The sequence below is a fragment of the Pipistrellus kuhlii genome, unplaced genomic scaffold, assembly GCF_014108245.1.
Source record: "Pipistrellus kuhlii isolate mPipKuh1 unplaced genomic scaffold, mPipKuh1.p scaffold_m20_p_16, whole genome shotgun sequence".
Classification (NCBI taxonomy): domain Eukaryota; kingdom Metazoa; phylum Chordata; class Mammalia; order Chiroptera; family Vespertilionidae; genus Pipistrellus; species Pipistrellus kuhlii.
The window spans coordinates 29,155,841-29,173,838 of record NW_023425471.1 but is presented as its reverse complement, the minus strand read 5'-3'; the positions used below and the strand labels follow the sequence as shown (position 1 = coordinate 29,173,838).

General features: G+C 40.8%; 1 protein-coding gene across 1 annotated transcript in view; it reads right to left on the bottom strand.

Annotated features, from left to right (window-relative positions):
* Positions 1-246: 246 nt before the first annotated feature.
* The window catches only part of HDAC8 (histone deacetylase 8), a 79,154-nt gene continuing 61,402 nt past the window's right edge, over positions 247-17,998 (bottom strand). Inside the window, exon 4 of the mRNA XM_045582389.1 lies at positions 247-415. Coding sequence (XP_045438345.1) covers positions 262-415 — 154 coding nt within the window. The 3' untranslated portion in view covers positions 247-261. The remainder of the gene's footprint in view (positions 416-17,998) is intronic.

Genomic DNA, 17,998 nt, shown 5'->3' with positions numbered 1-17,998 from the left:
TTACTGAGCACTGGAGTAAACACTAGGTAATATTCCCACTTCTTATCATTTTCTACTGAAGAGCTTTGCTATTGGAAGATGAGAGGAGAGGAGAAAAGAACCTGGTATATTAAAGGAACCTGGTATATTAAAGCAGTAGCTTCATCAGCAAAGGAGGAATTGCATCAGTTAGAAGAATCTATACCTATTTTAGGATTCTCAATTAGGAAACTTTCAATTGCAACAGGCATTTCTCCTTTTATCAGCCACCTAGAAGCAACTTTATCCTAACAGCAAAGCACCCTTGAAAGTGAAGGGCTTACCATCTCCATGGTGTAGATCCAAATCCACATAGAGCATACGGTCAAATTTCCATTGCAATAGTAATATTCCCAGGACAACATCATTGAGATAACAAAAACCAGATGCTTCATCTTTGCAAGAAAATAAGTTGCTGCAGCCAACAGCCAAAAGCAATCCAAGGGAGTTTTTAATGCCAAAGGATCTAACCCTAGAGTTCTATTCCCTTTCAATTCCCCTTTATTTTTATTTTTATTTTTATTTTTTTATTAAATTATTATCTGTGTACATATTTTAACATTGCCCTCCCTCCCATACATACTCTCCCTCCCCAGAGTTTTGTGTCCATTGGTTGTACTTATATGCATGTATACAAGTCCTTCGGTTGATCTCTTATCTCCCCCAGATCTCCCTACTCTCTCCGCTGTAATTTTACAGTCTGCTTGTTGCTTTACTGTCTTTATATCTGACTTTGGTTTGTCAGTTTATAATGTTCAATTCCCCTTTATTTTTAGAAAAACAAAAATCTACCTACAAAGATTGTATAGTAAATACCTCAGAATGATCAAAGAATGAAGAGTCTTAGTAAACTAAATATTCAGGTTGATTGGTAATATTTTACATCTAGAATCACAGATTTTCAAAGAATGAGAATGTTATAACTATATTCAACAAAACAGAACCCTTCTCCAATTATTCAGTAATCATTAAAAAATTGTAGTGCCATGGAGTAATCATAAGGATTACCACTTAGAGGACTCTAAGAAAGCTAGAGTCTAGAGGAGGCCTTAAAGACAATCTTGCTCAGACATATGTAGAAGATGTTGGAGATTGGATTCTCTGTATTGAACCTATGATATAACCTAAAGTTGTTTTTGTTTTTAAGTAAGGCTTGGCACTTTCTGATCATAAAAGCAAAGTGTAGAATCTCCTGGGCAGCATAATGTGGTTACCTTTCTGTAAATGTAATTATTACAATGCAGACTAAAGCGGCCTCTTCTAAAGTTATTTTGCTTCCTTCACTAAAATTGTCTTCATTTACAATACTGGAGTCTTTTAATATTTTTGCTATTTGTGATACTGTGCTACTTTACCCTCTTGTAAACATTAATCTACTCTTTTATTATACTTCCATTAAGCCTTTTTGAGTAGATAGAAAACAACATTTTTTATTACCAAAAGTTTATTATAGAGAAGAGAAACCAAGATGGTGGCATAGGTAAACACCTAAACTGCTGCCTCACACAAAAATATTAAAACTACAACTAAAAGACAAAATGGACACCATCCAGAAACACAGGAAAGCTGGCTGAGTGGAAATTATACAATTAGAAGGAATGAGGAAAGTACATTGAGACTCAGAGGGGCTGCAAAAGGCTGAGGTACAAATACACGTGCACGGAGAGGACGGGCTGCTGACTGCATGGATGGCTGAGTGCACAGCTGGCTTTTTAAAGTGGGAGGGAGATGAAACTTCTGACTGTGCTGAACTCTAATCTCAGGCTAGACTCAGGAAACCCAGACTCATTCAGGGGAATCTGAACTGTCAGGAAAAGAGAAAGCACATGAAGACTTAGGGAAGCTGTGGAAGGCAGAGGTCCAGAGGCACACACACACAGAGAATTTACTGCTGAGTGCACGGGCAGCTGAGTACACAGTTGGCTTTCTAAAGCAGGAGGGAGACAGAAGCTCCCAACTACGCTGAACTCCAGATACGGGCGAGTTTCTGGGAAACCAGACTCATTCGGAAAGGAACTGGACTGTCCAGCAGTGGGCGAAACTCGAGGGCAGCTTTTTCTCAGAGGTACTTTCAGCGATTACTGAGGGACACTGAGACCCAGGAGCCTCATAGGGCAGGGCTGACAGGAAGCCAGGGCTGTCTTTTCAGCCCTCAGACTCTGCCCCATCCAAGCTGATCACAGAGGCTTTTTGCAAGTCTCCAGCACAGTTCTCCCAGCATAGATACAGCTGATCCTCACAGCCATTTGGCCTGGAGGTCAATTCCTCCCAGTGATTCCAACAATAATCAAGATTTAACTACAACAAGGCTGTGCACACAGTCTACAAAGGGGTGCACCAAAAGTGTCCACTTTAGGTAAGTGGGGGAGGCTGAGCCACTGGGCCCTATAGGACACTTAGAACACAAAGCTACTCTACCAACTCAGGGAAGCAGCAAAAATGTGAAGTCATAGTAATAGATCAAAAATGAAAGAAATTGAGGAAAGCAAAGGACTAGATATAGAGTTCAAAATCACAGTTATAAGGTTTTTCAAGAATTTCCTAGAAAATGCCGATAAATTTATCAAGAACCTCGAGGATATGAAAAAGGACCAACTAGAAATTAAACATACACTGACTAAAATAAAACATATTATACAGAGACTTAACAGCAGACAAGAAGACCACAAGAAACAAGTCAAAGATTTGAAATACAAAGAAGCAAAAAATAGTCCTCCAAAAAGGCAAAAAGAAAAAAGAATCCAAAAATTTGAAGATAGTGTAAGGAGCCTCTGGGACAACCTCAAACATACCAACATCCAAATAATGGGAGTGCCAGAAGAAGAGAGAGAGCAAGATACTGAAAACCTATTTGAAGAAATAATGACAGAAAACTTCTCCCACCTGGTGAAAGAAATAGACTTACAAGTCCAGGAAGTGCACAGAACCCCAAACAAAAGGAATCCAAAGAGGACCACACCAAGACACATAATAATTAAAATGCCAAGAGCAAAAAAGACAAAGGGAAAATATTAAAAGCAGCAAGAGAAAAACAGTTAATTACCTATAAGGGAGCATCCATACAATTGTCAGTTTATTTCTCAACAGAAACTATGCATACCAGATAGGAATGTCAATAAATATTCAAAGTGATGAATATCAAGAACCTACAACCAAGATTACTCTACCCAACCAAGCTGACATTTAGAATTGAAGGTCAGATAAAGAGCTTCACAGATAAGAAAAAGCTAAAGGAGTTCATCAACACCAAACCAGTATTATATGAAATGCTGAAAGGTATTCTTGAAGAGGAAGAAGAAAAAGGTAAAGATAAAAGTTATGAACAGCAAATAGATGTTTATCAATAAGTGAATCTAAAAATTAAGTGAATAAAATATCTGATGAACAGAATAAACTGGTGAATATAATAGAATCAGGGGCATAGAAAGGGAGTGGACTGACAATTCTTGGGGGAAAAGGTGTGTGGGGAGTGTGGGAAGAGACTGGATTAAAATTGTAGACCTTGGATGAGGACAGTTGGGGGAGGTAAGGGCAGAGGGTGGGTAGGAACCAGGTGGAGGGGAGCTATGGGGGGAACAAGAGGAACAATTATAATAATCTGAACAATAAAGATTTATTACATTAAAAAATAGAAAAAATAATAATTTATTTTCACTTATTTCCTTGTAATAAGTGTTTCCGTTCATTTTGCTTCCCCTGGCTTAAAATATCCAGCCCCCCTTCCCCCCTAATTTCTCTTATATTTTACTTGAAATGAAATTCTAGGCATGAGCATCATTTAACATGTCATATTTATTATTATGAGATTACATGAACTTTCCAATGCCTACACAATACATAGACTTCATGAAATCTCTTCTATTATAGTATAATGTTTCATATTCTGAATAATGCCGTGGTTCACAGGCTGAATCAAAGAGACAGGTATATTGGTGAGCAGGAGGTTGTTAAAAATATCACTAGACATTGATTTTGCACATAAAGATGAACTCAACTATACAAAAATAATAGCTTGGCCATACATGTGAAACCAGGGAGAAACCAATTAGAGAAAAATATTCATTCATCTGTGAATTTTCATAAGAGTGAACCATGTGACTTTGAATGTTCTTGGATGCTATTTTCAAATTCTGAAAAGCATATATCTTATAAGTCTACTGTCTTAGCCATCAAAAAAGAAATAATTTGTTTTCCTGCTGAACATGAATAACTTTTGGGTAGGTGGAATGGAATATTAAGTGTTAGGCAAAAAGAGGAGGGAGATGAAGAGGAGGAGAAATAGAAAACAATAGAAGACATACTTCTTTCCCTCAGAGAATCTACAATTAAATTATGGAGATAAGTCATAAGCACAGAAAAACATAATAAAACAAAAAAGGCAAGCAGAAGTAATGTGGCATATAAAGAATACAAAGAAATTATATAGAAAAAAATTGACGAAGTAGAGTAATCTCATTACAGTATTAAACTTTTATGAGCCTTCTAGAAATCTAAAAATCATACAACTACATATAAGAAGTGGTTAAGACCCCTACCCTTCAACCCCACTTTAATGTTCTGAAAAAATACTTAACTGCAAAGGACCACATTGCCCTCACATATTCCATAGGAAGAACCATCTTTATGTTTCCTCATGACTTCTATAAGACTCATGGATGACTTCCTAGTTTACCTGCCTCTATAAAAACTCCTGGGTCCTACAACTAAATAAAAGGAAGATGAAGGATCCAATTAAAAAATGGGCAATAGACCTAAATAGAATATTTTCAAAAGATGACAGAAGGAAGGCAAAAGGCACATGAAAATATGCTCAAAATCACTAACTGTCCGAGAGGTGCAAATCAAAACAACAATGCGGTACCATCTCACACCTGTCAGAATGGCTAACATCAACAAATCAACAAACGACAAGTGTTGGCGAGGTTGCAGAGAAAAAGGAACCCTCTTGCACTGCTGGTGGGAATGCAGACTGGTGCAACCACTGTGGAGAACACTGTGGAGTTTCCTCAAAAAACTGAAAATGGAACTCCCATTTGACCCAGTAATCCCACTTCAAGGAATATATCCCAAGAAACTAGAAACACCAATCAGAAAGGATATATGCACCCCTATGTTCATAGCAGCACAATCTACAATAGCCAGAATTTGGAAACAGCCTAGGTGCCCGTCAGCAGATGATTGGATCCCAAAACCATGGTACATCTACACAATGGAATACTATGCTGCCATAAAAAAGAAGGAATTCTCATCATTTGCAGCAGCCTGGATGGAATTGGAGAACATGATGCTGAGTGAAATAAGCCAATCAATGAAAGAGAAACACCACATGACCTCACTCATTTGTGGATGATAAAGAACATTATAAACTGATGAACCAAGAGACAGATATAGAGACAATAAAGCAACAGGCAGACTGTCAAATTACAGTGGGGAGGGGAGGAAGATCTGGGAAAGATAATAGATCAACCGAAGGACTTGTGTACATGCATATAAGTACAGCCAATGGACATAAAACTCTGGGGAGGGAGGGTATGTATGGGAGAGAGGGAGGGGGGCAAAAAAAATCAATAAAATATATTTAAAAAAAAAAACAAAAAACTCCTTTGTCCTTTCCTCTTCTTTGAGATGTTCTTCATAAATGAACATTCTCCTTATGGCAATAGTCTGGTGATGATGATGATGATGATGATGATGATGATGATGTCTGGAATTCAGAGAGGCTATTGGGTGTAATAATTTCCTAATATTTTCTTAAATTTATGGAACTAATTCTTATTTATTTATAGAAATAAGTGTTTGAATAAACAGGATATTCCTAAAATTCCCAGAAAATGAGGAAACTGAATTTTCAAGACTTTTAATGTGTTTTTTAAAAAGTATTTATATAACAGCAAACTCAGAGAGTGATGCCAGAGAAATGGTAGTGTGAAAGGTTTGAACAACTATAATTGAACACAGGATTGCCTATTCTAGACATAAACACATCTGAGAGATTTGTGCATTAAAACATTTGAGGATGGGCAAGTCTGAGTGAGCATGGGAGGAGGGAAAGGAGAAGGGCAGAGATAAGGTGCCACAGATGTAGCTGGAAGCTTTCTGTAGGTCTTGGGAGAAGGGAGTAGTCAAGTGGCCACTGGCACTCTCTTCAGCCCAAATGAGCAGATAAATACTGTAAGTATTCCTGCAGGGCTGAGCAGTAGGCACTGTGGATAAACCCAGTTACCTGGGCAGAGACAGAGCACAGAGGTAAGGCCACAGTTGTCTGAAGGCTGCCATTTCCATGCACAAAAACAAAGCCATAGAGCCTGGCTCCTTCCCACAGCTCCCCTACCTTAACCCTCCCAGAGCAAGCAGCAGGCCCCAGAAGAAGTGGTAACAGTCAGTGTTGGGCTACAGAGCACGTTATCTGCAGCCCCGAGTACTGGAGAAGCAGAAATATTTTTCAGTGTGTGTGTGTGTGTGTGTGTGTGTGTGTGTGTGTGTGTGTGTTTTGGGTTGGGGGGGCACACTGTAAATCTGAGTGACAGGGGTGAAGAAGCTGAGTTCTGGCAGTTGCCACTACTAGGAGGAGAACAAAGCCACAAATAAACCAAATGGCCTCTCCTAGCTTATCCCACTCATACCTTTTGTGGCTGCACTGCTGGAAGAGTGGTTGCAGGGGATATTGCTGGGATTTCACAGGCTCAGAAATCCACTGCTTACAATATTCCCTCACAGGAGTGGTTCCCTGAATGACCTGGGTCACTCCCACTGTGATACTGCACAGATGAGACACCCACCTCCACAGGAATACAAGGTATTTTCCACTCTCTACAAAGATCCAAGAGCTAGAGCAGTGCACGAGAAACTAAAAAACTTGCACTTCAGAGCCACCTACAGGAAAACTAAAGGAAGATTTCCTATCAACTTACAAAATAGAGAGATGCCACTTTTTAAATTAAAAAAGAGAGATTTAATGTTCATATATGCCTAGCAAAGAAATAATCCAACAAATTCCATGAATAAGCAAGGTAATGAGGCAGCTCAGAAAGAAAAATAGTTAAAATTCTCAAGAAAATAAACTTAAAGACATAGAAACATGTGATTAACATGATAGAGAATTCAAGAGTGCAGTTCTGAAAAAATTCAATGACTTATAAGAAAACACAAATAGTTTAATGAATTCAGAAATAAAATTCAATGAACAAAAGGACTACTTTATCAAAAAGACTGAAACCTTAACAATGAACCAAATAGAAATTCTGAAGATGAAGAACTAAATAAAAGAAATGAAAAATGGAGAAACCAAGATGGCGGCATAGGTCAACAACTATACTGCTATCTCGCACAACAATTTCAAAAGTGCAACTGAAATACAGAGTGGACATTGTCCAGAACCACCTGAAAGCTGGCTGAGTGGAAATTATATAACTAGAAAGAAAGAGAAAAGGAGACTGAGAATCAGAGGAGCTGTGGAGGACAGAGGTGCAGAGACCCATGCATGCGGAAAGGGCAGGCGGCTGAATACGTGGCGGGCTTACTCATGGTGCACTGAGAAGGTGGGCAGCAAGTGTGTGGCTAGCTTTCTCATTTGGGAGGGAAACAAAACCTCCCAACTGCCCAGAACTCCAGTTCTGGGTGAGACTTTGGGTACCCAGACTCATTTGGGGAGAAAGTAGACTGTCTGGCAGCGGGTGAAACTCAAGAGCAGCCTTATCACAGAGGTGTGTGCAGCCATTGCCGTGGTACACTGAGACATGTGCCTCTTAGGGCAAGGATGATGGGAAACCAAGGCTGTCTGCTCCACCCTGAGATTCTGCCCCATCCAAGCTGAGCACAGAAGATCTCCCAGCATAGACACAGCTGATCCTCACAGCCCAGTGATACTAACAACAATGTAGGCTTAATTACAACAAGATTGCACACACAGCCCAGCCCACAAAGAAGCACACCAAGAGTGTTCACCTCAGGTAACTTGGGAGGCAGAGCCACTGGGACCTGCTAGCACACCTAGCTCACAAAGCCACTCTATCAACTCAGGGAAGCAACCAAAATGTGGAGACAAAGAGGCAGGTCACAAATGAAGGAAATGGAGGAAAGCAAAAGACTGAATATAAAGTTCAAAACCACAGTTATAAGGTTTTGCAAGAATTTCCTAGAAAATGCCAATAAATTTAACAAGACCCTCAAGGATATAAAAAAAAGATCAACTAGTAATTAAGCATACACTGACTGAAATAAAACATATTATACAGAGACCTAAAAGCAGATTAGAGGATCGCAAGAATCAAGTCAAAGTTTTGGAATACAAAGAAGCAAAAATCACTCCTCCAGAAAAGCAAAAAGAAAAAGAATACAAAAATATGAAGATAGTGTAAAGAGCCTCTGGGACAACTTCAAGCGTACCAACATCAGAATTATGGGGTTACCAGAAGAAGAGAGAGAGCAAGATACTAAATACCTATTTGAAGAAATAAGGACTGAAAACTTACCCCACCTCGTGAAAGAAATAGACTTCCAGGAAGTGCACAGAACCCCAAACAAAAGGAATCCAAAGAGGACCACACCAAGACACATCATAATTAAAATGCCAAGAGCAAAAGACAAAAAGAATAGCTCTTGTCTTATGTATTTGCACATCAGCCCTTTCTCCAAGTCTTTGAACCCAAGGCCACACAGGCCATGACTTCACATTTGGCGCCTTGAACTGGGACTTGGAGAAAAAGAATTTACCAGAAGGGAAAAAGAAATCACCATATCCGTGGTGGTGGAAGATTAACTGGGTGCAAAACTCTTATCCACTGTGGAAGCCCATGAATCCATAAGTGCTCGAGTAATTTCTTTTGTTTACAGCCAGATCATAATGGGGCAGAATTTGTTGAAAGGAGACTTTCTTGTAGACTTTTGGCATGCATGCTAAAGGATAAGGAAATTGCAGTGTCAGAAGATCTTTTACAGTTTATAGAGATTATTATAGACTATCGATATAATCCATGGTTTTCTGATGAGGGTACATTGGATGTTGAATGTTGGGAAAGAATAGGTCAGAACTTGAAAGAATCTCAGCAACAAGGGAAAAGTTTGCCTCCAAATAATTTCTCCTTGTGGAAAATGGTATTGCATTTGCTAGAGCCTATCATAGAAGAAAGACCTCCTCCCTTTATAGCCTTTGCTCCTAAAGAGGAGCAGAAAGATAAATTTGAGGAGTATCCTTCATGTCCTGCTTCTGAAACATTTAAATCACCACTAATAGAATCACCTATACAAAGAGCTATCTGAGAAGGATTGAAGTAAATGACAGTGGAGGATAGAATTATTTTTCCTATTATACAGGTAGGTAATCCACAATTCCCAAATTAAATAAGACAGCATGAAATATTTGACTTTAAAATGATAAAGGCCTTGCGTGATAGTGTAATATAGAATGGCCCCAAAGCTCCATTTACTGGAGAAATTATAACTAACATTTCTGATGCATTCCTAGCTCCCTATGATTGGTATTCTCTAGTGCATGCAATTCTGGATGGAGGAGATTATTTGCTATGGAAAGGAGAATTTTTAGAGAAATGTCAAGAACAAACTTCTTCAAATCTCAGACAGAATGTTCAAATAACTTTTGAGATGCTTGCAGGACAGGAGCAATTTAGTGATGTCCAGAATCAGTTCCAATACATCCAACAGGCGTATGAGCAAATTAGACATTGTGGGCAAAAAGCCTTGTGGACTTTACCAGGGGGGAACCTGAGGGAGCCTTTAGTAAGTGCATGCAGGGGTCCACTGAGTCATTCTCTGATTTTGTAGCTCACCTCACTCAAGCAGTGAGATGCAGATTCAACATGAGACAGCAGGCGGCATTTTGACTCAACAATTGGCTTATGAAAATGCCAATGCTGATTGTAAGAAATGTCTAACACCTCTAAGAAAAAAATAGTACCATAACAGAAATGATCCAAGCATGTCAGAATGTGAGGTCAGGAATTTTTCAAGCAAGCTTATTAACTGCCACTAAATTTCATATTAATAGAAATGGACAACCATTAAATAAAGACATAGAAAATGGCCAGCCACTGGAAAACGGCGGGAGGGGCATCCCCCCCACCCCGTTGTTAAATAAGGGGAATTTCCACCCTGCCAGGCCCAAAGTAGATTCCCTCATTCAACTCAATCCAGGAAGAAATGCTGGCTTAGATCTCAATAATACAATAACAATCATCCTGATCTCCAATATGGCTAGACAAGTTGTTCCTCCAGGAATTTGGGGGCCTGTGCCACCAGAAATGTCAGGTTTAGTCTTAGAAAAGAATGAAAATATTCTGAAAGGACTGACTCTTCTTCCTGGAGTCATAAATTCAGACTATGAGGGAGAAATTAGGGTATAATAATATTAAAATCCAAACATATTATGCTAAATTACTCCAGGACAAAGAATTGCTCAGTTCCCGCTTTTACCTAATATTCAGCAAGGTGAAGTAATAAATAGGAAGAGAGGAACACAAGGATTTGGAAGCTCAGATATATATTGGATACAGAAAATTATCAATACCCATCCTATGATCAATCTAAGAATAGAGGGAAAACTATTTAAAAATTTAGTAGACACTGAAACAGATGTTAGTGTTATCAGTCAGGAATTCTGGCCTCCAAGTTGGTCCATGGTAGAATCTATAGGCTCTATCATAGGAGTTGGAATTCCTGATAACACGCAGTGCTGCAGTGTTAAAGTGGCAAGGTGAGGAAGGACAAACAGGATGGTTTCAGCCATGTATAGTCACTGGAATTGCACTCAACTTATGGGGCCGAGATATTTTAGAAGGTTTACAAGCTTGTATTACTAGCAAGGGACTACAGTTCACAGGCAGACAAGGATTAGAATATCAGTCTTTTTAGGAGTGATCACTGCTCAACCTCCTCACCCCCATGTTGAGCCTATACAATGAAGAGATGATAGGCCTATATGGGTGTATCAGTGGCCATTAACCAAGCAGAAATTAGGTCATATTCATGAATTAATATAAGAGCAAATAGAGGCTGGCCACACAGAGTCTTCCAATAGTCCTTGGAATACACCTATATTTACAATAACCAAGAAGGTGACAGGAAACTGGCCATTATTGCATTATCTTATAGGAGTTAACGCTACTATGCATACCATGGGAGTTTTACAGCCTGGACTCCCAGTGCTTTCACAAATCCCTCTAGATTGGTCTCTTATAGTAGTAGATCTTAAGGATTGTTTCTTCACCACTCCCTTGGCGCCTCAAGATAAACAAAGATTTTCCTTTTCAGTGCCATCTATTAATAATATAGAGCCTATGAAAAGATATCCATGGAAAGTTTTGCCTCAAGGAATGGCCAATAGCCCTACTTTTATGTCAAAAACATGTAGTTCAAGCTATTCAACCTTTAAGGGACAAATATTCCCAGTATTATATTGTCTATTACTTGGATAACTTGCTCCTTGCAGTCCATGGGAAGAACAGACTTTAGCAATGTTTTCTCAATTAGAAAATGAACTTCCTAAATGGGACTTAAAAATTGCTCCAGAAAAAGTACAGAAAGAAATGCCTTTCAAATATCTAGGAACCATAATTGAAAACCAATGTATTAGGCCTCAAAAGGTGGAAATACAAAACGATTGCCTTAAATGACTTTAAAAAATTATTAGGGACATTAATTGGTTAAGACCTTACCCAAAAATATCTACAAAAGAAGTGACAAATTTATTTAATATTCTTAGAGGTAACTCTAATCTTTCCTCTCCCCGAGTATTGAGAGATGAAGCTAGAAAGGAGTTACAAAAAATTGAGCAGGCAATCTTTTTAGTCCAAGTGGCATGGGTACAGCCTGAATTGCCTTTATTGGGACAGATTAATCCTACTGTCAATAATCTTCCAAAATAAAAACTCTCTTGCTATTATTGAATGAGTCCACCTAGGACACCAATCCTCCAAAACTGCAGTTACATATATAGAACTTATAGCTCAGTTAATTTTTCAATTTAGAAAACACTGCAGAAAGCTTAGAGGAGAACCCCAAAGTATTTACCTTCCCCTCACTGGGAAGCAGTTAGAAATGTTATTTCAGACTGATTTAAATTGGTAAATTGGACTTAGTGGATATTCAGGAGAACTTAGTTGTCACCTAATAAAAGACAAATTATTACAATTTCTATATTATACCCCCATTGTTATATTAAAAAATACTAGGCAGGAACCTATTCCTGAAGCATTAACTGTTTTTACTGTTGGATCGTCTCACAGCAAAGTTGCTTATAATACAATGAATTTAGACCAAGTCATCCAAACTAGTCATACTTCTGTACAAATAATTGAATTAGAAGTTATTAAGGCTGCATTACATGATTTTCAAGAGCCTCTTAATATCATCTCTGACTCTTCTTATGCTGTAGGTTTAGTAAACAAAATTGAAACTACTTGTTTAAAAATGGCTCAGTGACCAAAGTTTATTTTTACTATTTAAACAAGTTCAGCAGATTGTACAACAGAGACAATATCCTTTTTATATCACCCACATCAGGACTCGGTTTATTACCCAGCCCATTAACTAAAGGAAATGCACATGCTGATAAATTGGTTGCTTTTTTAAAACAGGCCTCAGAATCTCATCAGCTTTTACATCAGCCTGCCAAAATGCTATCTAGACAATTCTCAATCTCTCCACAGCAGGCAAAACAAATTGTCAGAGAATGTCCCACTTACATGTTACATCTACCTCAAGGGTCTAACACAGGAGTCAACCCTAGAGGTTCGCTAAGGGAAAATATCTGGCAAATGGATGTAACACATTATACTCCTTTTGGATGCCTTGGGACATTGCATGTGTCTATAGACACCTTTTCAAACGTCCTATGGGCTACTGCATCTACAGGGGAAATGGGAAAACAGTTTATTAATCATTGCCTACCTGTTTTTGCTGTCATGGGAATTCCAAAAATTATTAAAACTTATAACGGGCTTGCTTACACAAGCTTTCATTGCCAACAATTTTGTAAAAACTGGAAAATTCAACACATTACAAGAATCCTATCTAATAAAGAGGGATATGCTAATTGACCATCACTCCATCACAAAGATGGCTGCAACCACAGCTAAAGCCAAGTTTCCATAGGAGCCTTAATGAGCAATCAGCAGGGACCTGAGGCTACTCCCTCCCCCACCCAGTAGGGCTTGACAGGGGACCTCATGCTGAGCCCCCCTGCCCTGGCATCAGGCCAGGGGACCTGAGGCCATGCCCCCTGCCCAATGGGGCTTAATGGGGAACCTCAAGGTGTGCTTCCCATCCTGGTGCTGGGAAGCACACCTTGAGGTTCCCCCATTAAGCCCTTCAGGCTGCTCCTCCTGCCACAGTGCCAGGCTGGGGGACCTCAGGACATTGCTCCCATCAGGTGAGGCTTGACAGGAGACTTCAGGCTGCACCCTCTACCCTGGCACCAGGCTGGGGGACTTCAGACCACACTCCCTGCCCAGAGGGGCTTGACAGAGGACCTCAGGCCATGCCACCCACCCAGTGAGGCTTGACAGAGGACCTCAAGGTGCACCCCCAGTGCTGAGTCAGTGGAACGCAGGCCATGTCCCCCACCTGAGCACCAGGGCTAGGAACCACAAACCACACTCCCCATCCAGTGGGGCTTTATGGAGGGCCTCAGGCTGTGCCCCCTGCCCTAGCACTGAGCCAGGGGACCTGAAGCTGCACCCCCTGCACCCAGTGGGGTTTGACAGGGGACCTCAGGCCATGCCTCCTGCCTTGGCACCAGTCTGGGGGACCTCATGCCATGCTCCCACCCAGTAGAGCTTGACTGGGATCTCAAGCCTCACCCCCTGCCCTGGCACCAGTCAGGGGGACCTCAGGATGTGCCCCTCCACCAGGTGGGCCTTGACAGGGGACTTCAGGCCACGCCCCCCACCCCAGCACCAGGCCAGGGAACCTCAGACCACAACCCCCTCCCAGCAGGGCTTGACGGATGGCCTCAGGCCGCACCCCTTGCCCCAGTACTGGGCCAGGGAATCTGAGGCTATTGGCTACTGCCTAGCAGGGCTTGATGGGGGACCTCAGGCCATGCCCCTCACCCAGTGGAGCTTGACAGGTGACCTCAAGGTGCACCCTGAGTGATGGGTCGGGGGAACTCAAGCTGCACCCCCTGCCCAGTGGGACTTGATGGGGTGCCTGATGCTGCACCCCCTTTGCTGGTGGGGCTTGACAGGGGACCCAAGGCTTTGCTCCCCTTCCAGTGTTGGGCTGAGGGAACTGAGGTTGCACCACCCCACGTGGGGCTTGATGGGGGACCTCAGGCCATGCCCTCACCCAGCAGGGCTTGACAGGAGATCTCAGGCCATGTCCCCCACCTGGCTGGGTTTGACGGAGGACATCAAGGCACGTCCCCCATCCTGGTCTGGGCTGGGGGACCGCATGTCATGCCTTCTGTCCTGGTGCAGGGCCAGGAAACCTGAGGCTACATCCCCTGCCTGGCAGGGCTTGACAAGGGTGGGACTGGCCAGGTCTGGATCTAGCCCAATGGGGGCGGGGGCCAGCCGGGTCTGGGTCTCACATGATTTTGGGGTGCATGTGGGTGGACACTTGACTCTGGGTTCCTTGGTGTGCCCCAGGCTCTGACAGGAGGAAGGTTTTCATATACATTTTACTAATTTTATTTCATCTCTGACACTTCTATTATAAAGGGCAAGTAGCAATATTAAATTATTTTCTCTAATTAATCCCCTTTTAATGTGCATGAATTTTTTGCACCGGGCCACTAGTACCATATAATTCCCAAGGGAAGGCCATTATTAATCGCCAACATCAGTGGCTAAAATCCCAACTTGGAGAACTAAAAGGGGGAATTATGATGGAGAAATCACCTGTGGGTAGGCTGCATCAAGCCTTAATTACTTTAAATTTTTTCACTTGTGACACTGATGGCACGACACCCATGGTGTCCAAATAAAACAAAGGGAAATGGTCTAGCTCGCATGTGTCAAACACAAGGCTCGCGGGCCAAATCCGTCCCGCCAGGCCTTGCAATGTGGCCCGCACCGCGCTGTCATCACTGCACTCTGCTGCGTTTCCATCACAATGACAGTTTATGACTGTTCAGTAAACCATTCGGCCCGCGATTTAGGCTGGATTTTAGATTTTGGCCCCTTCTCTGATTGAGTTCGACACCCCTAGTCTAGCTAAATGGAAAGATCCTGAATATGGTTTATGGAAGGGACCTGAGACATTGCTAACCCTTAAAAAATTATTTATTGATTAAAGTATCACATATTTGTCCTCAACCCCCATCCTCCTAACCTTTTTTTGAGGGTATGCTTGTATATTTGCAGAAAATTTCTCCAAACCTGTGTGTATTCCTGCAAGAAATATTAAATTGTAACATGGATTCGAGAGAGGAACTGGCCAGATTAATGAGGACCTTGTGCCTAGAGCCACCTTGCAACTGTAGACAATTAGTTACCCCAGCCACAGGTAGAAGCCCCCAGCAATACACTGAAGATGAAGAGTGGAAGACAACACTGCAGATGATAAACAGCCGGTATTAAGTGCCACAGGGGGGGGAAAAATCTAAACGCTAGCTAGAGAGGACCTATAGACCTGGAGGTCTATCCAGAAACAATGCCACCCAGAAGCTGAATCACAAATTGACTCTTGTTTAAACACAAATAAAGGAATACAAGCAATAAAGGTGTATTGTCTGCTTAAAAATTAGGACTGGCTTAGAACACTGAGGAGCAGTGGAACTCGGGGAACCTTAATACTGTCCTGACTAGGAAACAGAACAGTAGAGGAAGTGAATAACTACTGCACATTTTAATTTTAATTTTTTGAATATTTTACTTAAGAAACTATTTTTTTTCTTTTTCCTCACTGGTATTTACCTTTTTAATTATTACATTTTTTTTTATTTTCAATCAGTAATATTACTAATACCATTTTATCTTTTTCTTTAAGGATCATTTTATTTTCTCTTTATTTTACTTTGGGATACATGTTCTACATTCTATTTTCATCTTTCCTTTAGCATCATTTTATTCTCTCTCAACTTTACCTTTATGCTATCAATCTATTCCTCACTTTTCCTCTTTTGTTGTCCTGTTCCTTTTACCTTACTACTGCTTTAGATTTTCATATTCCTTCTTTTTACCTCTGTTAAAATTTCACCCTACTTATATATCTAATTTCCAATCCCCTACTCCAAGTCCATACTCACCTCTCTCTTCTCTTCACTATCCAAAATTTTTTTTTCTCTCTCTCCTTTTGTTGTTATTTGCTTGATTGTTGATTATATTGTTTTTTTAATGCTTGTTTGTGAGGTTGTTTGCTTATTCTTTTTGTTTTTGTATTGTTTTTGTTTGTTTCTTGCTTCTGTATTCCCTCACCTCACTTGATATTAGTTGTTTGTAGTTGGCAATCATCTGCAGTTAATTATTGCTGATATTTGTTGGGATTAGTGGCTGTTCTATTGGAGTTTCCCATTTTCTTTCTTATTCTCTTTCTTTTCTCTCTTACTTTTTTCCCATTTTCCCAATTTCATTTTTGCACTTTTTGTCATTTCTCTCCTATGCTCTAATTAGCACTTCTCTGGTAGTCAGTCACCTTTATCTGGGGTTAATAATATCGTGAATACATTTCTGTTCAGAGCCTTGTGCGTTGTACCTGGTTGTGGTGTATTTTGTGCCTTTGAATAAATTAAGGAGAGAGAGGACTACATAATCAAACACCCAGAGAAGAGAGATCATGGGGAGAAAAAGAAAGAGTCCACATATGAAAGAAAAGGAGGCATCACCCGAAAAGGAAGTAAAGAAAATGGAGGCAATCAACTTGTCAAAGAAATAATTCAGAGAAATGGTTGTAAGGTGGATGGAGGGAATGGAAGGCAAATTCGATCATATGTGTAAGAACCAAGAGGAAATAAAAAATGCATTGCTGTTCTAAAGAACTCAATAGAAAGCATCAAGAGTAGACTAGAATAAGCAGAGGACTGAATCAGTGAACTAGAAGACAAAGTAGGAAAAAATACCCAAATAGAGCAGCTTCTAGAAAAAAAAATTAAAAAGAAGGAAGAGAGCCTAAGGGAACTTTGGGACAAAATGAAACAAAACACATCCACATAATAGGGATAACAGAAGGAGAGGAAACAGGAAGGAATAGAAAACCTGTTTGAAGAAATAATGACAGACAACTTCTCTGATATAGGAAAGAAAAACCCCACACAAATCCAAGAAGCTCACAGAGTCCCAAGAAAAATGAATGGCAAAAGACAGAAACCAAGGCACATTTTAATTAAATTGGCAAACACCAACGACAAAGTAAGAATCTTATAAGTGGCCAGAGAGACACAGAAAGTTACCTATGAGAGGATTCTCATGATAGGAGAACCTTCACGAACAACTTTGCTGGGGAATGTGAATTACAGAAACTAGAGAGAGGAAGGGAGAGGAAGAGAGAGATAGAAACATCAATGCTGAGGGGAGACCAAGAGGGCAAGGTAGGTAAACACACCTAAACTGCTGCCATGCACAACAATTTCAAAACTACAATTAAAAGACAAAACATCTATCACCCATAACCACGGGAAAGCTGTCTGAATGGAACCTCTACAACTAGACTGAAACAGAAGAGCATTCAGGAAACAAGCGCTGAGAAGCTGAGGTACAGGGGCACGTGATACAGGCTGGTGGCAGATCCCGGCTAGCAGAGAGCATTACTTTCTTCAATCCAAAGAGAGACAAGTTCCCAATCTCTCTGAAATCCAGTTTCTGGGGACAAGCTAGACTGCCTGCCATCAGGTTGGAAAGTGAGGGTGTCTTGCTTGCAGAGCTGCACGCAAGAATAATTGTTTGCTGTGCTGGGGCGCAAGACATGGGGAGACACGGTGACAAAGTCAGAGAGGCAGAGAAGGCTGTTGGGCAGCCACGCCCCAGCCTATAGATGTACTGAGACTCTGCCCTGAGACTCCACCCTGAGACTCCGCCCTGCACAATAT